The 22,028-nt window shown below is 33.6% G+C and overlaps 2 protein-coding genes and 1 pseudogene across 2 annotated transcripts in view; 1 reads left to right on the plus strand and 2 right to left on the minus strand.

Moving 5' to 3' along the window:
* Nucleotides 1–2,182: 2,182 nt before the first annotated feature.
* LOC102024947 (nucleosome assembly protein 1-like 3) lies at nt 2,183–3,990 on the minus strand (the record flags this gene model as incomplete). Its single annotated transcript, XM_005415348.1, is given in 6 exon segments — nt 2,183–3,410; nt 3,412–3,457; nt 3,459–3,654; nt 3,657–3,718; nt 3,720–3,786; nt 3,789–3,990. Coding segments are annotated over 6 exon segments (753 nt in total), but the record flags the coding sequence as incomplete, so codon positions are not given.
* A 154-nt stretch (nt 3,991–4,144) lies between these two features.
* LOC102022956 lies at nt 4,145–4,849 on the minus strand (annotated as a pseudogene).
* Nucleotides 4,850–5,473: 624 nt separating this feature from the next.
* The window catches only part of Fam133a (family with sequence similarity 133, member A), a 43,068-nt gene continuing 26,513 nt past the window's right edge, over nt 5,474–22,028 (plus strand). Inside the window, 2 exon segments of the mRNA XM_013507343.1 lie at nt 5,474–5,655; nt 6,054–6,123. The gene's annotated coding sequence lies outside the window, so the exon portion shown is untranslated.

Consider the following 22,028-nt stretch of genomic DNA (forward strand, 5'->3'; position numbering starts at 1 on the left):
GGGGAGAGGACCTGCATGTGAGGAATACATTGCTCACTGTAACTGACATACTTGGGTGTGTCTGCTCACATAGCTGACATCCAGCCTTACAATATTGTCCATAAAACTTTACTTTCATTGTGCTTTACAGCTCTGATTCCATTCCCTAGGTCTAGAGAAGCAAACACATTCCTCACACTTTTCCTAACTTCCTCAGACATAGGGCATAAATGGCTACCCTCACATCTCCTCTATCCAGATGAATGGATAAAACATGTAAATGCCGATGCCAAAAGGTAAAATTCCACTTTCCTTTCCTTACTCGAGTGAGAGAGAGAGAGAGAGAGAGAGAGAGAGAGAGAAAGAGACCTGGGTCCACAAAGGGATGGAATAAGCCTGGATATGACTATTATTACCAGACTGCACTTCCTCTCCACCACTGTTCCTGGCTATAAAACCTCTAATGGACCTGTATAAGGTGACTCCAGTTTATAATCAGAGCAAAAGCAAACAACATATTGAAGAAACACTTGCAAAGTGTAACTTAAGCATTTCTCATGTCCTCTACCCCTGCCACTGGCTTCACTCCCAGTCAGATTCTCCTTGTAACATCATTCACTGGCTAAGCAGATAGATAAATGTACAGACCAATGAATGTGCCAGCCCAACAGGACCCTGGCTCTAGCTGTCTTCCTAAACCTTCAAAAGTGGCTGAAGAATTCACTACACACCACTTGAATTTTTGGATACCTAACTTCAGTGTTGCATAAAACACTGGAACCTATATACCCACCCCCTTTCCTTGGGTTTAAATATAAAAGCTAAAATGTGGCAGCAAACTGTCTTTCAGTCAGCTTCCCTTCCACCCATTCAACCTGAATTCATCTTTAAATTTAAGACAAGAAATTGAAAAAAGTCACTAATGTACAAGCAAGGGTATATTATAATATAATGTCTTTCAGAGTGTTTATTTTCTCTAGTATGGAACACACAGAGGGGCTAAGTTTTAGATATTTTAGTAACAGTTATAAGAGGCCATAAGTGTATTGTATTTCATGTAGAAGCTTTAAGACTTCCGCTGTGATGTCTAACAAGCACAGTATATATCTAGTTTATGAAGTTATAAAGTCAGAAAGCCAGACAATATTAATTATAGTTTTTCTTTTGGTTGTGGTAAGTAAATCTGTCATGTGGGTTCTTCATGGATGCAAAATTTTCAGAAATAAAATAGGCACTCTCAAAAGTTTAATGGTGCAATTAAAATCAATAATTGCTTTCTGATGTTTAAATCATAAAGAAACAATTTTAAGCACATGTATTTGGTTAAACAGTTTCTCACCTGTTTTAAATATTTTTACATATACATGAGAAAGTTAACTATTTTTAATCAAAGATAAAAGCAAGAAATTAACCTATGTATAGTGGGGTTTGAGAAGACTATTACTATGTAATTTTATGCTAAATACCTAGAATTTCTCAAATCAAATCTTCCTTCTGCAGTGGTTGTTTCTTATTAAAATCTTGGAGGAAAATATGTATTCCAGGAAATGATAAACATGAAATAAGACTGTTTCATTATTTGCTGTGCTTATGACTTTATGACTAGAACAAACTCCCTGCTAAAGTAAGTTTAAGGAGGATTACCCTCTTACTAGTCGCAAATGAGATTCTCAGAGTCTAATTATCCTGTGACCAGCTGTGTGGTACAGAAGAGGTAAGAGCATAAAGTCACTTTTAGGAAAAAAAGTCATGGTAGTGTGATCTCCTCTCATATCAAATAAAGGGTGGGATCCTGGCATCTTTATAATCCTGGCTTATATAGATGGACTTTCTTTGTGATATACTCCTACCCTTTCACCTCCCATTTCTTCTACTACCCACCTTTCTCCTTTTTTTTCCACTCCCTCTTTCCCCACTGTACCCTTCCCTCTTTTCCAATTCCTTCCCTTTCCCTCTTTCCTACCCTTCTCCCTTCTGTCTTCTACTTACACTTTGTCTTCTCCTCCCCTTGACTTGTTCCTCCTTCTCTGCCCCATTTTTCTCCATAACTTGGATGTAAAAACCCTAGGAGAAGAACTAAGGTGCCAGAGATACCAGAATTTTAACAATAGTTACTCATTATTAAATTTTCATTTTTTCTCAGAACTCTCTATCTTCCGTGATAAGGACAATATTTTTTTTATAATTAAGAGAAAATGCTAAATTTTTCTAGCACAACATGCTTTATGCAGCATTTATTTATTTTAAGTAGCAATACAAGAACCTGAGAAAACATCAAATGTTATAGTTATTTTCAGCAAAAGTAAACGTACAATATATTACAAAGAAAGTATGCTATCTTTAGTTTAGAATTACACAGTATAAGATGACGAAACTTAGAAATCCTATGTCATATTGATCAAACAATCAAAGACAGTAACATGAGCAGCTTTACTAAAGATAACAAGATGCAATATAGCAACCACTGTAAATTTCTATCAGTTTGTTTTGAGGTCATGTACCATTTTTGTTGTTTTTGTGTGGTTTTGATTTTGTCTTCATTGTTGTTTAGTCAATATTTTAATTTTTAAAATAAAAAATACCATGTCATATTAACACATCAATGGTAAACAATAACTTAATTATGATTAAATTTATAGACCACTGCCTCACATAAAATTCAAAGAAATCAAACATAGTCTTGATGTATTTATAAATGTATCCTAATGTTTTCAAGCAGTCAAATTTTACTTCTATACCAACGTAATGAAGGCAACACTAGTGCAGGCAGATTGAAACCCTTAGTCTTCTGGCTGGAAAAGAAAAATTCTTTTCAGTGGCAGTTCAGTAATTTTTTCAAGCAGCTATCTGTCTAATAATTCTGATAGTTTTCACAGGTATAATCTAATATTAACATGACAAAAAGACTTCACAAAAAACAACACCGTTGCACCAAACTAACAACATGCTTTAACTAATTTATAATAATTTACATATTTTGAAGACTACTATAATACAATAGGCTGGAAAGAATAAATTGATACTTAAGGCACTTGCAAAATTTTTTTTAAAGTTAGGCTAGGAAGAGAACATGAAACACAATACTATTAGTAGTATAATGTTCAAGTTACAGGACAGGTTTTTTGTTTGTCTGTCTGTTTGTTGTGTTTTTTTTTCCTAAGACTAGATGAAGCTCCTTTACTTCTGCATGTCTGAACTTTTAAGATTCTTGAAATACCTTTCAACCAGCCTCATTTTTCTCTGTGGTATTCTCAGTTTCCATAATCTTTGCAATCATGATAGTAAGTATCATTTACTTCTGCACAAGAACAGATTGACTTTAGAATACCATCATCATGTAAAATTTGACTGATTTGAAAGTCCTCACTAAGGATGGCATTTTCCCATGGCTTTGGGTTCCCGATCTTAGAAATCTCAGGAGGACTGAAAAAAATTAAAGAATGATGCATTAGTTTTAGTGTCTCCAAAAGCAGTTGTGTGACTGAATGGTTGTGACAGTAACATCCTTTCCTCCTCTCTAATCTATCTCATAGTCTTTGCAATCTTCAGTTTCCTATCCCCAAGAAAAGAAGGCATCATTTCATTCTGCATTCATTATGTATATTTTCATCACTAGTTCATTTCTGAAATATGGACTGGATACGAAATGAAATTGAAAGGTGTAACTGGCTGGTCAGGCTTTAAGAACTTCAGGCTAACATCAGACAAGAACTTCATAATGGCCTCATCACACTTCTGAACCAAGCTTGTCAGCATTCTCTGAAACTGTGAGCCAGTAGTCAGGAATACCTCTAGGATCTTCTTTTAAGTTTTCCCTTCTGTGATCTTTTCAGATTCACATTCTTTAGGCTTTTTCTCAGGAACTCTGTTATGAGTCTCTGTGCTGGAGCCCTTGGCTTAGACTCTTACTTTAGGCTGTTCTTTACTTTCTGCTTTTGCTTGAGGGAGTTGTTTAGTATCTTTTTCTTCAGGAATTACTCTGGTACAGTCTGTAGATTTTGCTTTCTCTCTTCATCATTTACCCCAGTAATTTCTTTTTTTTTTCATTGTTGCCTTATGGTTTGTTTTTTTCTTATTTTAAAGACAAAAGAGAGAAAATATATTAACAAACACACATACATTTAGAAAATAACACAAAAACAATACAAGCAATATGGTATTTCAGAAAAGGTGATAGGAAATTAACAATGGTTGTTATATTCAATATTTTCTTTAGGAACTTTCTTTAGTCGTTTCCTCGGGAGTTTCTTTATAAACTTCCTTTACTTCAGCCTTCATCTCAAACTTTTCTTTGGAGTTTTCTATTTCCTCACCTTCTCAGGGAGGCATTTACAGGCCACCTCATTACTGCTGAATTCCTCCTCCCCTGAATTCCATTCACATTCTTCTTTTGAAGGCTCATATTCTGTGTTGAATATTTGAAACTATCATGCAGATAGGTTTATTGAGTTCAGCATACTATCTTTTGAAATCATGAATTGACTTTACATACAACGTGCTTACCTTGTAACATTCATCTTGAATATTTCTGAGCGCCTGCACACTATTTCTAACCACCCGAGAGAACCTGTCCCCGAAATCTGTAACGAGGGTGTCCCGCCGCACCCTTCTGGATGGCTGAGGTAACCTCCTCTTTCTATACGAGCCGCTGGGGTTACTACTATTGCAACTAGTGCAGCTGCTAGAACTGCGGCTGTCAGAGTCTTGCCTCAGTGTCTCTAGCCGAGCAAGCCATCTCCTTTTCAGCAACCCACAGGGCGGCAGGTTCCATGACCATTTTAAGATCTGCTTCAGCCGTGTTCCAAGTCTGTAAACCTCTAAAAGTGGTGACTACTGCAGAGAGCGCGGGCCAAGATGGTCGGAAAATAACTCACGGATACTGGGCACTGGCAGAGAAAACGCAAACTGTGGAGGTGGCAGAGACTACTGCAGCATCAGAGCAGAGCGGGTCGGGGCTGCAGCGGTGACGCTGAGGTGGCAGTAGCAGTGGAGACTTGGGAGACAGCCCTGGCTGCAAGGCCGCTCCCAGCTGCCTTTTCTCTCGGTTTACATCGCTAGTCTATAGTCTTGCAGGCCGCTTTTCCATTAATTTCTTTCCCAGGGTGCCTTTAGTTCACCCTCATTTGCTGGATAAACCTTGATTGACAGCTCCTACGACCAACGAATGGCCAAACCCTCCGAGCCTTTGCACCACCCTCCTTCCTGTACACTCTTTGGTGGCTGAGGCTCAAATCCTTGGAAGACGCTTACCTCTCACAAAGTTTTATCTTTACAGTTTTATTATTATTACCTTTTAAAGCGTGAACATGAGGCAGAAATAACAGCCAGAGTTTCTAACTAGGGAAGAAGAGTGTTCTTCCTGCTCCCAGCCGTCCATCATGAATTCCCGTTTACTTGGTAACGGGTCGCTTAAAAAAATCCTGTTTATAAAAAATTGGATGAAAATGCTCTAAATGGCGTCATTGACTAGTGTGACTATGGATGTTTAATTTTTTTCTAGATCTCCTGAGCACGTATTTTTACAATGAAAAAAGGGGGAGTCGTTTATTGTCAGAGGGAGGAGGGGCTAGACAGCAAGCAAATTACAATCCACGCAGCAGATTTAATAAGTGCTGTGTGTGATGTTTGGCAAGCTTGGTTTATATCCGTCTACAAGGTTTGCGAACCCATGTTGCCGTGAGTCAGCTACACCATTTTTATTATATTTCTCTTTTTAAATTGGCATACAATGTGCCCCAACCTGCCTGCTAAAGAAGCATTTTTCAATGTTTGCAAGAACCTTTTAGATAAAACAAAGGGGTATTCAATTGTTAGATAGTATTATTACAAAGCAGATGCTGTTTTTATACGTTTTTGCAGCAGGTTTCAACTCCACGAACTGCTGGATGGGAGGGGAATTTGTGCTAATTGAAATTGCATCCTCTGTCAGTGTATATGATGTCATCTGCCATCAATTTCCTTTTAATATTGTAAAATGTTGAACATATTAAATTATCATTTACAAGTCAAATGATATGAATCATACTTCTGCTAAATGAAATTTTAAAACAGATATTTATTATTTTTATTTACAGGATTCTTTTCTGCTACAGAACTTTTCTCATGGTACAACACAAAAGACCTGTGTTTACTTTTCATTGAAAGGTAAGGAATGTATTTAGCACATTTTTATGAAAGACAAAAATTACTCATTTGTATCTGAATAAACATTCATAGGATGTTGCCTTTTAGAGATTTTACTGGTAAATATCATGATATTTCTACAGAAGCAGAAAAATCCACAAAGGTGATTTGGCAGACTAATGTAGAAAATAATCTACTTTACTACATTTACTATCTAAACTTGGTCATAGAATACGAATATAAAATGTAAAATGTGATGAATTATTAATTTCAAATGAAGAAAAATGTTAAAGTTAGATTAACCTTTATACTACTTTGTACTGTAGAATTTGTACTTGCCATTTAGTTTCATATTTTAAATATTAGGAAACACATTTCTAATTTATAAATGAATTTAATTTTGTTGTTTATCCTTGTCAAAGTATGTGAGAATTGTAAAGGACATCCTCCAATACACAAAATTGCGTTGATAATAAAATAATCTAGCATCAAATGATAAGCATTGCAACCATTTTTATGCATTTCTTTCCAGAAGTTTCCTTGAACATATATACAACTTCCAATTTATGTGTACAGTTTTATCTATATCACATTTTATTATGTTTTGTATTTTGCTGATTTATCAACTAATTGTGATTATATTTTCATGGCAAATGATCAATGCTTTATTTTTAAATGGTTGCATATTCCACTTAATTTAACCAGATTTCAGTTGTAGAGAAGCTATATTCACATCATCTCTTTGCCTACATACCCTCTTTTCCTAGTATAAAAATTTGTCTCTAAATACTTAAAGCATTTATGTCTGTGCTCTTGAGAAAATTAGTATAGGATACATTCCTAAATATGTGGGTGCTGAACTAAGTTATATGCATATTTTATTATTTTATGCATATTGGCAAACTCCTAAACTGTTATCAGAATTTAAGTACACAGAAATTCATTTACTGAGTTATTCAACTACTACATGTTTGTGCCTATTATGTGCCAGAGATACTGATAGACTATGTAATATAATGGTAAATAAAACTTACTGGAAATATACCTTTCCATCTTATTATTTTAATCATAATTCATACCGTAGAACCAGTGAGTTAAATCAATTGATTTATACCATAAATATTGTTCTGCAACTTATTATTTCAGTAAAAAAATGGATGCTATTTTTAACGTACATTCTTACATTTTCATAGTACTTTAAACTTAAATGTCTAAGTTTTATATCATCAGGAATAAGATTGTGACTCAAAGTTGAGCTAGGGATCTACATTTAAAAAAAATTTTTATGAGATAAGTAATTCAAGATGAATCATTTATTGGACAATGCTTCTACAGTATAGTTATTTCAAATGCCACCTTTGTCATATTAACTAAATTAATCAGGTCAATTTTTAGATTTTTTTTGTCTGATCTATTAGCCACAAATTTCCTATAGACTGATGAAGCAGCTTTAAAATAACTTTATATTTTGTGAAAATAATTTATGTCAATTGAAAAAGGTGAGTCTACTGAAATACAAAGAAGAATTTAAAAGTAATTCTAAAACCACCAATTGTTATTCACATTTAAATGAATGTATGGGAAATTTCTCAATATAATATATTTACATTTCTTAGGCATGATGAAATTTAATATCATTTCATATGTTTATTGTCCATTTAAGAGTTGTATATTTGTATTCTTTACTAATTTCCCAATGAATTGAGAAAGAAGTCAAGCAGTAATGAAATCTTCAAGGTAAAATTACATTAGCTTTGATTTAAGGTATGATTTGTAATACTGGGCAAATGGGACTCTATTTCAACCATCATTGTAAAGTTATCTACTTGTAGGGTGTTTGGGGATTTTTTCAATAATTAATTCGTAATCACACTGATACTGAAAATGTTTGGAAAGGAAAAACAAACTTGTTAAATCCTCATACAAAAAAAATTACTAATGAAATACTGTGACTTTTCTTTTGGCAGCATTTATCCTTAGATATAGACTGTGACAATGGTTGGAAGTAGGTGACTTTTTCCAATTACAATAATCTAATTTTGTTATATATTTACTGTCTACATATGATGTAATATGCTTTTATGTTTGTAGCTTTTACTTTGTTATTTAATTTTATGTAGATGGTGCCCAAAAGAATATATTCTTTTTCCTCATATAATCTATTTTATTTATATATCATTACATATATTTTCTAACATGAATATGTTTGTAAGTATTAGTTTTGGTGTATCAAATGACTTTTTTTCTTAAGGATATATATATATACACACACACACATATATATATGAACAGGGGTATATTCTGTATTCTATTTCATGATATTGGGGGAGCTAAATTTCAATGCTTTCTAAGTGAAATGCTGTTTAATCTATTAGTATACTCAGGTTTAACATAGTCTTTGACATCTGTTTATATCTTTTCTGATAAGAACGTATGCAGAATCATTTTTCCCACCCAATCTGGCAAGCAAACCGCCATGCAATCTATACAATGACAACTGTAGCAGCACTTTTGTGTAGGCACTTATGAGGCTAAGCAATGTAAGTTAATTTATTTTTAATTTAATTTTTCTACTTGTTTTTCAATTCATCGATACAGGTTGCATTCATATACACAAGATAGTCCTTTTAAAAATCATATACACAGTACAATGTACATAATAACTATGTAAGGTATGCAATTTTATAAATGTTGATATGAAAGCATAATTACCATCAAGATAATGAAGCATTTTATTACCTCAAAAATTTTCTCATGCCCCTTTGATTAGCTCCCCACATTTCTAGGCAAGTACCAATCTGTTTTCTGTTCTTATAGATTATTGAAATTTTCTAAAATTTTGGGAAAATGAAATAATGCAGTGTAACACACTTTATTTTCCTCCTGTAGCATAATTATTTTGAAATTCACCCATGTTGTTTTACCAGGAAGATTTCATTCCTAATTTTGTCCTGAATAGCTTTCCATTATGTGGAAATACTGCAGTTCATTGGTGGACAATTATATCGTTTTGAGCTTGGGGATACTACAAGTAAAGCTTTTATAATCCTCTCCATACAATTTTTTTTGTATGGATATATGCTTTTAATTTATTTTAGAAAGATATATAGGAGTGGAATAACTGGATCACTTTATAAGAAAGTGCCTATTTCCAAAAGCGGTTGTTTTTGCATTTTCATTAGCAGTTTTAGCACTTGATACAGTCAGTCTTTTTAAATTTAACTATTTTATTAGGTATGTAATAGTATCTCATTGCAGTCATTATAATTTGTATTTCTTTCTTAACGAATGGTGTTGCACACCTTTTCATGCCCTAATTTGTCATCCATATATCTCTGTTAAAGTGTCTATTCACATTTTGCCCATTTTAAAAAAAATTCATTGCCTTACTGTTAAGTTTTGAGAGTTCTTTATATATTGTAGATAAGACTGCTGTCAGAAATAATCTGTGCAAATATTTTCTCCCAATCTATGGATTTACTTGTGTTCTCTTAACATTGCTTTTTCACTATTTCAAAGAATAAAAGGCTCTAATTGTGATGAAATCCAAGTCATCTGTTTTTTTTTTTTTCTTCTAAGGGCTGTGCATTTTGTGTTATCTTTAAATCATTGACTAACCCAAAAATGCAAAGGTTCTCTTCTGTTTCTTTCTAGAAATTTTATATTTTTAGGTTTCACATTTGATACATTTTTGCATATGGTAGAAGATATGGATTGACTCTTTTTTCTTGTATAAATATCCATTTTGTGCGGCACCATTTGTTCAAAAGGTTATTCCTTGTCCACTGAATTGCCTTTGCATATGTGTCAAAAATTTATTGTCCATACATGTTATCTATGTGACACTCTTCACTTCCATTTAATTACTCATTTGGTAGGTATTTATTTGTAGATATACTGGGAAGGAATAAGACCATGTTGCCAGATAATGGAATTTTGGGACAATTGGAGCAGCTGAATTTTCCACATTGACCTTTCAGTTCTCCTTAAAAATATCTGAGGGAAAGAGATAAGAGTAGTCAAAAGCAGAAAAAAAAATCAAAACAAGAAACATAGATGTTCTTCTCTTTTGTGGAGTTGAAGGTATACTCTTATTTACAACCTAGCCACAGGAATAGTAATTAGACTTGGTAAACACAACAAAAGGATGTTTTCATTTTTGTCATATCTGTTAAAAAGATACTTGTTTACTGAAACAAAGTATCTTTGAGCTGCTAATAACATGATAAAAAAGAAATAGTAATAAAACATTGGGTGTCACTGTATCACTTTAATTTTCAAAGTAAAAATATTTCATTTCATATTCATTGCTATGGTAAGAATACATACAAATAAATGGAATATGATACATAGTTTTAAATTTTGATTTAAAAATTGTGCATTACGTTTCTGCTACTACACTTTTAACTGCATGGAGTTATGGAATGGAGAAATCAAGCTTTTTACCATAATACATTCAGTTAAAAATTTTATGAGAACAATTGTCTACTTCCCTATTATTTCAAGTATAACAATATTTGTTATTAACTATAGTGACCAGAATACATAATAGACCTCTTAAATTTTGTCTCCCACCTAATTGAAATTATGCATTCTTTCACCAACCTTTTATCAATCTCCCATCTCTATTCCTCTGGTAATCACCATTTTACTTTCCATTTCTATGGATTTGACTTTTTTTCCATTCCAAATATGAATGAGATTATATGGTATATATATCTTTCTGTGCCGGACTTACTTAGTCTTCACTTAGCATTACTTCACTCATACTTGCATTGCCATACAGAACAAAATTTCCTTGATAAATTATTTATATATACACAGATACATTCATACATATGTATACGTATGTTTCACACAATTTACAGACACTTAGAGTGATTCCATATGTTGGTTATTGTGAATAATGCCATAGTGCAGGTATTCGCTGCACTACAGAGTTCAACATACTGAGGGCCGGGGATATAGCTCAGCGGCATAAGCGCCTGCCTGGCAAGAGCAAGGTCCTAAGTTTGATTCCCGGCACCAAAAAAAATATCAACATACTGATAATTGTGACCTTTGGAATGTATATATGGGAGTGGGATTACTGGATCATATGGGAGTTCTATTTTTAAATTTTTAAGGAAAACCCATGCTTTTTTTCATAATGGCTATACTAATTCGTATTTTTATTCACAGTGTACAACAATTCTTCGTTCTCTATATTCTCTCCACTTGTTACTCTTCATCTTTTTGGTGATATGTATTTTATTGGTTATTTTTCTCCTGTTGCTGAGACAAACTACCCAACATCAAAAATTTAGGAAGGAAAGGTTTATTTAGCTCACAGTTTGTGGAGATTTCACTCCAAAATCAGCTGGCTCCAAGGTAGGGTGGCATGACATATAGGTAACACTTGAAGGTGGCAAAAATATAGCAAAAGCAACAAAAATTTAAAGGAGGGAAGAGCAAGCCTCTTTTCCTCCCTTATATTGTATGCAGGCTACTCACCCACACCATGTGTATGCCCTCCTGTTGCACAGACTCAGGATGTTTCCAAAGTAAAGGACCTTGATACCTTGCTGAATCACTTAGTTAAGCTTCTAAATTTCTCAGATTGATACAGTGTATCAATCATTACATACATTTTAACACATGAAGTAAAATCTCATTTTGGTTTTAATTTTCACTGCCTTAATGATTAGTAATGGATCAATTTTCATATATCTGCTGGATATTCATGTCTTCTTTTGAAAAATAATTATTTGCTTACCCTACTGCTTACATCTACTGTTTACCCTGAAATGTGTGTGTGTGTGTATGTGTGTGCTAGTACTTGAACTCAGTCCTTGAGATTGCCAGGCAGGTGCTTTACCGCTAAGCCATATCCCTTGCTGCTCACTCTTTTATTGTGTTGTTCTCCAACTCTTGACTTTAGTTCCTTATATATTTTGGATATTAATCCTTTATGAGATGTATGGTTTGCAAATGTATTTACCATTATATAGATTTACCTCTTTACTCTGCTGATTGTTTCCTTCACTGTGCAGAAGCTTTTCAGCTCAATGTGATCTCAGCTATCTATCTTTGTTTTTCTTGATAACGCTAGGTTCAACTAACAATAATGTATGTTGTTCAACAGTGTTCACGAAGGACTACTTTTATAAGAGTACTGTCATGTAAATCTGAATTATTCTTACTAATATTCAAATGCCTTTTTTCACTCTAAGCTTGAAAATACTATAATTAGTACTACTAAAAGGTAGGGAAATTTCAAAAGAGTCAAAGGATTAAAATACAGAAAATGTTCACTTTAAAAACTATTTCTAAATTTTACAATTTATAGAGGTATAGTAGAAATCCAAATTGACATTTTGTGTCATTGTTATCCGGAATTCTTAAATATATTTCAGTGTCTTTTTTGAGGAAAATTAATCACACGGAAATGCAAATATTCATGTAGATAGAAACACATACATATCACACAACTCTGGATGTGATGGCCATTTTGTATCAAATGACATATGCACAATTCAAAGAAACATCTTTTTGAGTTATGAAGAAAAGAATCCCAATAACAGTCATTTGATTTTCTTAATGAGACATTAGTGATTTTAATATTGCCTGTAAGCCAGAATTCTGAGACTTGAATTCTCATCTCCCTGACTAGCTCTGTTATTTGGACAGTTTATTTCCTTTTTATTTCTTTTTGTTCCCCTACTCCAAAATAAAGCTTATAATGTCACATAAAATGCATATTCAGTATTCTTTGCTGTCCACCATGTTGTTTATTTATCAAGATCACATGTAAAGGAACAATTGGTTTATGGTGTCAGGCCACTCCCCAACATTTCCTCATGCTTGTTCTGTGACTTCTATTTTGGAAGAAGGGTGGAAATATAAAAATAGAGATTTTCCAACTGTATGCTACATAAAAATAGAAATATCATGGGTTTTGTAAAATCCTTGACATTAATATTTCTGATAGTTCTAAGGTCAGATAGACACTCATCCTGCTTGAACATTATCCAACTGCATAATGTTTCATTACTTCAATGATAACACTCTCATATTTTAAAGTAAAATATCAAATCAGGTATTGTTTTAGTATTTCCACCACACATGGTTCGCTTTCTCCACAAATAATTCTTAAACTTCCTGATAATCTTAAATTATCAAATTTTATTATTAAAATCTCAAGTTCTTATTTCAAGTGTATTTTTACTCCAATTTTTATTCTATTATGGGAAGCAGATGATTTGTATTCAAATAAGTATTTATATCTTAAAATATAATAGTTTGAAGTTTGTTATATAGTAACTTTTATTCTTGGTATTTATAACCACTTTATCCCTTTGTATATATGGGCTATGTTTAGTGTACTATGTATCATGACTTAAGTTTTAAATATGTACAGAATAATTTAGTTTATTTTGCTTTTGTGTTGCTTAAAATATTGACCTCACACCTAATAGCTCTGTAACCATCTTGTCCTTGTAGGAGGTAGACATGATTTGACACATGAGGAATAAGTGAAAATTATTTAGGATGTCTACTAATGAATTTAATCAGTTTTACTTGCCACAACTCACATGTATGATTTGGCTTTCAATTTAACAAGTAAGTGAAATTTGCCATGTGATCCTAAATCACAAGTTATTAAGATGAGCACTAATAACCTTGGTTCAGTTATTATCTACCCTAGCAGGTTTTCAAATTAAATTATACTCTTAGTATTTAGCAAAGACTAATACTTCAGTAAATCTAATATTAATAATATCAAAGTGAAAATAATGAACACTTTATGGTTCTGTAACTTGGCAATAAGAAAGGAAGAGAGGCAACTGCATCATGACTGATTACAAGTGAGTAACTAAACAAGGTATCTGATGAAGTAATTGTCGCTCTTAAGGATTATCAAAAATATGCTTAAAAAAAGAAGGAAATAAAGAACCATAAGCATTCTAGTCCATTATTTTATTTTAGTTATATTATGAAAATTAGTGTAAATAAAATTTTTAAATTATTATACTGAGTAGGTTTGTTTTCTCTCATAAGCAATGCTTTTCTACCTAAAAGCATAATTAACGGTGGTTCTCTATTTAGAGGTAATCAAGTTGTCCATTTAGTAGTATTCCATCATTTGATATGAGAGTGTGTCTGGCCTTCTCTTAGCAAAGACTAATCATAATGGAAGGAGAGAATTACATAAATTATTGCGCTACGTAATTATTCTGCTTGTTGAAACTCCTATGAGCTATCCATAGTTCTTTGACAAAACATCCTGAAAGATTTAGAATTGTTTTACTCTGCATATCCCTTCTCTAGTCTGATACTTTTAGTGCTAGTACAGTTTCTTAAACTAGACCTATGTATAAGCGATGTCTTTTATCCTCTGGGAAAATTTCTGAACTCTCTATGCCTTTATTTCCTCTTTCTATGAAAGCTCTGTTATAATGGTACCTTTGCAGTAGAGCTACATGAGCTTTACATGATGTAATATTGTTGTAGATATAAAACATTTAGAATATGGTGAGTACTCAATCAGTAATTACTAGGCACTTTTATCTAAGAATTCTTACCTTAGGAAATAGAATTCTTTAATCTATTCTTGCCTTTAGGCTGTATTTATTTGAACTGCATTACATTTTTAATATTTTATAAGAAACATTATAGCAAATCCATATAGATCATTTCTTATTTGTATGCACAGATATTCTTTTCCTAAGTATATTTTAGATTTTCTCAGGGCAGAACCAAGAATTTTTCTTCTGTATAATCTTCTGCTTGCGTATATATTGTAGTTTTGCATAATAATGCCTTTAGTTGTAATAAGCTAACTTCTTGAAGAAATGCACTGTCTTTCTGATAACAAGACCATTTTTAAATGCTGCTCAAATAAAAATCATATCTTACCCTTGAATTACAAATGAATTTTATCTACTGGTTGCTTCTAAATGTGTCAAATTTACTGATGCATAACTTCCACACAACAAATCATGTTAATTTGCTAAAATTTCAAGTATATACAATTATGGTTTTAGTATCCAATATGAAATAGGCCCACCTCACAGAATTTAATAGGTAGCCATGCAGAGTCTTGAGAAGAAAGGTTCTGGAATCTTGAATATGCACATTGGTTATTAAATTGAAATGTCCTTATATAAAACCCTTCTGTTTTATTACCATTTTCTTTCCAGATGACAAGATTTCTAGAGGACACAAAGCTGAAAATTATTTAACATTTAATAGATTTAAATCAAAATACTTGAGATTCTCCTTTGATGAAAGTTGGCTCTGTATATCTCATAAAGTGATGACAATGAAGATCAGATTTAGTTTTATAAATTTTCCCTTTCCATGAATTATAAAAAACGAGTGCTTACTACTTTTTAAAAATTTTTTCCTTGTCTATACAAAATGAAGTTATGGAAGCATTTTGTTGAAAATATCCCAGACCGAAGATTGAGAATACATCTACCCTGTTAAGTTAGAGCAAAAGAACTGGTTCTCAGTATACACACAATAGAATGTCAAGGGAAAAGGTCATGATGCAAAAAATTTTATGCTATTATCTTACCCATATAAAGGGAGTTGATGTGCTTATCTTGTGTACACCTGTGTTTTATATACATAGAAAAACTCCTAAAAATATGTCAAATGAATGTAATTAGCCTACGCCAAAAGCTATGAATTTTTATTTACTATTCTGAAGTATTAAATTTAGTTTTTAAACTTAAATCATTTTCCACTTAATTACTTGCCACTTGACTTCAGGAAAGTAAGAACTTTAGTCATATTGCCACAGGACCATTGTTAAAAGAAAATGAGTGCTATGAGAAAGTATATTCCCAATATCTAGCACACGTATGGAATACCACTCATACAAGGACTCATTAAAGGACTATTTTAACAAGTCTAGACTTCTTTATTAGGTGTTCATGTCCATCCACTTGCTGACCTCACCCTTTTCAAGCTTAACTTTATTCCAAATCCTCTACATAGACACTGCCCTTTCATTCATTTAAGCTCCAGCTTAGTTCTCTTCTTTTGGATATATAAATCATTGATTTTCTGTTTTTTCTTAATCATAGATTGCTTCTATAAACCTTTTAAATAAGATTGCCTTCATCAGTTGTCTAACTAATCATGTATTTTTCTTCTTCCAGTTAGATTATAAAATCTTTTTGAGGAGAGATCACATATCGCATATTTCACTGATGACACTTAAAGAAATGCCATCTTGACAATTTGAATTTTTTAATTCACGACAAAGAAATGTGCTGCCGTTTATTTAAATATTTGTTAGTTGCTCTTAGCCAATTTTTAGTTTTCAGTATATAAGTCCTAGTGAAATTTCTGAATGAAATTAGTTCCTGGAATTGAGTGTAGGAGCAACACTACATTACAATTATCCATGTTTTTACCTTAAAGCCAATGATTTTTGAGCAAAAATGCTTCTCAAATGGATGTATGTTTTTGATCAGCTTCCAGAGTACCAAATGGTTTCTTTTCTTAAATTTTGTCCATGTTTACAGTTCTTTGGGGAGAGATAATTGTCTTGTCTCCTCACTTAGTTGTAGCCAAAAATTCTACCATCTGTGTATTTCTAGGAGCATTGGTGTCCCAACTCCAAAAATCCCAGTGACACAATACCTATTGAGCTATGTCAACTCAATAAAAAAGTGTTCAACCACCATTTTTGAGGACAAACCATTTGGTTTACTTAATAGCTTTTTCTATTGAATTGAGTATATGAATATACTTGGAATTGTCATGAATAAGTTTCTATGCTTGATTAGTTTAATTCTAATAGATAAACATTTATATGGAGTATTTATGTTTATTATCACAGCAGATAGTATATGAACAAATCATTATTAGTGATTTAAAAATCATGTAAACTAGGTACTACTTATGTACTTCTATCAAACTATATATTTTATGACACTAACATATTGTAAATTTTCTAGTTATTTTTGCATTCAATATGAGCACCTGTAAAATCTATGAGATTAGGAACCACTATTTTACTGCTCACTTCTGTGTCATCAGCATTTCTTAAAACAGTACTCTGATCTTAATAAACATTCAGAATTTTATTTGTATTAATGAGTGACTTGACACAAAAGTACACGGTATTTCCTACCAGAAGAATCTGAAATCAGGGATTCAAGAAAAAAGTTTTCTATCCAGAAAGAGCATGTTTGTTCAAAGTGCAAGCATTGGGACATGTCTTAGAATATTTGCGGAATAGTAATTTATATTTGTGGCTGTAGCATAGAAATCAAAGTAATGGGCAGAAAAAGAAAAAAGAACAGGAGAAAGAGCATGAAGGTGAGATGAGATCATCCAGGTGGAATCCACGGTCTATCTGCCAATCTAAGGAATTTGAATTTAACTCAATAAGAATTTAAGAGTGTCAAAATCATTTTTTTTTTAACTAGATGTTAAATAGTTGCTAACTAGTGTTGGCATTGCGGTAGATGGACTGCACAGACTAAAACAAAGTCAGATAAAACCAGGGCATTATATTCAATTGGATTTCCTTAAGTATTTTTCCCTAAGGCAATATTAATTTATTTATATCAAGAAATTGATTTTTAGAAGAGACAGACTATTTGTTTCATTGACTCTCTCAAATTGTGGATTCATTTTCATATTTCCTCACCATATAATTTAACTTGTTTCTGTAACCACCCACTATACATTACTTCCATTTTTTTAGTGAAAATTCTGGTTAGACACATAAAGATATATTTGCAATAAAACATAAATTTTCTAGTAGTCTCATTTTTCTAATATTTAATCCCAACATATTTGTGTGTAGATATCCCTCCAAAGGGCCATGCAGTCATGAGGCTTTTTCAGAGTGGCTAAATCTAGAGTGTGTGATGCTGGGATTATGGGCTTATAATTAGAAAATTAGTGTGCTAATTGTTTTGGAATGGTTCTGGCTGGGACTAAGGGTGTGAGTTCTACACCTGCCTCAGGGCAGGTAGACTTCATACAATATCAGGGACAGAAATAGTTGCTTTTGTTGTATTTCACCACCCTGAACATTTGCCACTCTGCCATGCACTACCCTGCCTTGGAGCCAGCAGATTATGGACTAAAACATCTATAAACTGAGGTAAATAAACCTTTCCCTCTTTAAATTTGGGTATTGGGTACTTTGTTTTAGCAATGAAAGAAAATTAACTAAGACAGGATTTGGTACCAGGGAAGTGGGATTGTTGCTGTGACATTACCTGGCCATGTGGCTCAAGAGAGCTTGGAACTGGCTTGTCAGAAAGGGAAAAAATAGGAAAGATTTGAAGATGGCAGAAAAAGTAGTACAGAAAAGCTTTAGATTACACTGTGTGGGAGATTCTGGTCAGTGCTCAAAAGAAGAAATGCTAATAGAAATACTGCCAGAAAAGACCAGGCTCAGGAGGCTGCTGCTGGGAAGCAGTACTGCATTGAATGCTGGATTCCAAATGATATATGTTATGCCTTGGGACAAAGTTTGTCTGCCTTTTGCACATGTCCAAAGAATTTGCCTGAGACTGAGACTGATGGTGGCAGACTAACTAAACTGGCAGAAAAAATTTCAAGGCAGTCAAGTGTTGTGGCAGTGTCATGGCTACTGTTAGGGACTTGTAGAGCACAGAGCCCAGCAGAATGATTTAAAACACTGTGAGTTTGGACAGAATGGAACCTCCAGTAAATTTGTTGCCTCAGTTAATTTGCTGTCATTACTAAGATAAAATACTTGATACCCAGAATTAAGGGTGAAAAGATTTATTTAGCTCACAGTTTGTGGAGGATTCAGTCTATACCTGGCTGGTTAAAAGGCAGGGTGGCACATGGCAGAGGGCAACAGTTCATGGTGGCAGAAGATAGAAAAAGCAGTAAGAGCAAAAGGAGGAGTGGCAGAAAGCAAATCTCTTTTCCTTCATTATATTGTATGCAAACAATCCACCACAGGGAGAGTGTAGCTCTCACATCCATAATCTCAGCATTGTATCATGAATTGATCATAAACTGTAGAAGCTATACCCATGATTGCATGAGGTTTTGGGGGAACATCCAGACACAAACCATAACAGTTGTGAACTGCAAAGATAGAACAGAGGAGGTCTTGATTGCTGAGAAGAAACAGAATAGAAAAGATAGCCTGAGGGTATCACAAGAAGCAAGAGGACTCTACACTTTGCAGCCTTAAAATTGAAAAAGTGAAAGACTGTTTTAAGAGGAAAAGTTCAGAGTACAATGTTCTAGAATGCTGGCTGCCATGAGAATTTATTCCTTGGAAATGGGTTCTGAGGGCTCAGTGATCCAGGCACTTGAATCCTATAGCCAAGAGAGAAGGGAGCCTGGCTACTGCTCCAGCTGGCAGCAGATCTTGGCATAATCCACATGGGGCTGGTTTTAGGTGCATGAATAATGGAAGAGCTGTGGGGTCAGAAAGGCTTCTACTCAAATTTCAGAAGAAGACCTAGGAGGCCAGGCAGTGTGCCCCTGAGAGGGCAGTGTGTGAAGCTGTGAGTATGAGAGTGCAGTGGTGTCTCCAGAAGTTTGAAGAAGCCAGAAAAGTGGATCATCTCAGGAAAATTGCAAGGACAAAGCAGAGCAGGCCTAAGAGAGAAAGAATGATAGCTACAACCATCAGAAGAACCATAGAGACAGAGCCATTTAAGCCCTTTGTAGTCTACATCTTGCTACAGCTTGCCTCATGTGCTGCACAAGGAACTACAGGACTTCATGTTTGCCCTCTTGGCTTTTGGACTTGCTTTGGTGCCATTCCTTTATATACCCTAGTTTGTAACTTTTGAAACAGAAATGTCTACCTTGTACCATTGAATTTTGGAAGTGTTTAACTTTCTTTGCATTTGTACAGAGGCTCACAGCTAAGAGTTTGCCTTATATCTCAGAAAATACTTTGGGTTTGGACTTTGTGGGTATGCTGAAACTGTTGGAACTTTAGCAACTCTTAGAGATGGACTAAATGCCTTTTGTATAAAGGGGTGTTTATGAGTCTTTGGGGGCCAACTCTTATGGACAAAATGTCATGGTTTATGTCTAAATGTCCTCCCAAAGCCTCATGTGGTCATGAGGCTTTTTCAGAGAAGGCTGAATCTAGAGTGTGTGATGGTAGGAATAAGAGCGTGTGTTTAGTAAATCAGTCCTCTTATTGATTTGGCAAAGTTCTGGCTAGGACTAAGAGTGTGAGTGGTATACATGCCCTAGGTAGCCTGCATACAATATGAGGGACAGAAAGTTTCTCCCCCAACTTGCTTTTGCTGTCTTCCACCACCATGAACATTTGCCACTCTACCATGTGGCACCCTGCCTTGGAACCACTACATTATGGACTGAAATATCTACAAACTGTGAGCTAAATAAAATTTTTCTCCTGTAACTTTGGATGTTATGTATGTATGTCAGCAATGAGAGAAAAATATTTAAGACACCACATAACCATGGGTTTTATCTGTTTTAGTTAACGCTTGTGTCCTGCTTACAGTAGGATCTCAAAAAATGTATACTGATTGCATGAGTGAATCATTTGTATTTAGATTATACTTTTTTCACACAGATTCAAGTTCTAGTTAAGACATTTTTCCACTTTATATTGTATTATGATTTTATTAAAATTATAAACCTTGATTTATTTTCTAAAGCAGTAATTCAAACAGAGGTAAAGAAAATTATCTCCTAGATTAACATGGCATAAACATTCTAAAATGTTCACTAACTTTTAGGGTATAAAACTTAGTTCCACGATGAGAAATTTACTGCTGAAACATTTTGGAACTGGTTGAACGAAGACTACAATATCTGATAAAACTTCGTATCAGAACACTAATTACATGAATAATCTGCATGTTCATATTCATGGATGTTGAGGGATTAAAGGTTAAAATTAACTTCTTCCATGGGGGTAAATCAGTTATCTGGAGATTCTCAGTTTAAGACAAATAAAGTAAATGCAGCAGTATCTTCAGATATCTGACTCAAGCAATTGTATAGGCAAGTTGGTTCATTGTCAGTCAAAAGGAGAGAAAAGTTCAGAAGAGTATAGGTTAAAACTGTTTACTTCCTACCGTGGAATTACTGTATCCTCATATTCCTGATTATTACATGACAACTGGTGCTGATAATGATGCATCAGATACTTACAAATAGTTACTAACAATTCCGTATGGCATGGCATTATGTATCAAATTAGCAAATTCTTTGATTCAATATCTGTCAAAGTCATGAATACAGCATAGTATTCTGGCAGTGTGAGAGCTTTAAACCCTTAGATTTATATGGATCTGCAATCGAATGAAGCCATTGAACATTACAAATGATAACCTACAGCTATTATTCTATCCAGATAGCAAAACACATGCCACTATGCAAAAGAACAAAAGTAAATAGTAAGTAGTCTGAAATATATGAAGAATCGATTTTAGTAGTGTTTATAGATTATTCAGGTTGATTTTGATAGTTTATATTTACTTTTTGCTATTATAACACTGTTCCTTTATCATTCCTTTTCTTGTATATGTGGAGATAAAAGGAAAAACTTGAATCATTACATTTTAACAGTTCCCATAATTTGACTAAGGAATGAAGTTGAAATTAATTAGTGATGCTTTTGAGTTTTCTGCATATTTCTCTTTTTCCCAATTGTCTTCATTACTGTAAAAGTTAGTTGTATACAGCCACATGGGAATGCAGCAAAAATATATCACCTGTTCCGGTTGGAATTCCACCTGTACCTCACCACAAAACAGAGATTTATAATTCATAAATCCAAAGGTTTTAGAATGTTTAGACAAATTAAAAGAATGCTTGTTTTAATTTTTTCCAGTTTATGCAAACTGATCATATCAACCAATTTAAATTGTATTTCATTATATTGTTTTCCTGTTCCTGGTGGCATTTGGCCTATGGCCTGAACATGAAAA

This window comes from Chinchilla lanigera, unplaced genomic scaffold, assembly GCF_000276665.1.
Source record: "Chinchilla lanigera isolate Chin_1 unplaced genomic scaffold, ChiLan1.0 scaffold00124, whole genome shotgun sequence".
In the NCBI taxonomy this organism is placed as follows: domain Eukaryota; kingdom Metazoa; phylum Chordata; class Mammalia; order Rodentia; family Chinchillidae; genus Chinchilla; species Chinchilla lanigera.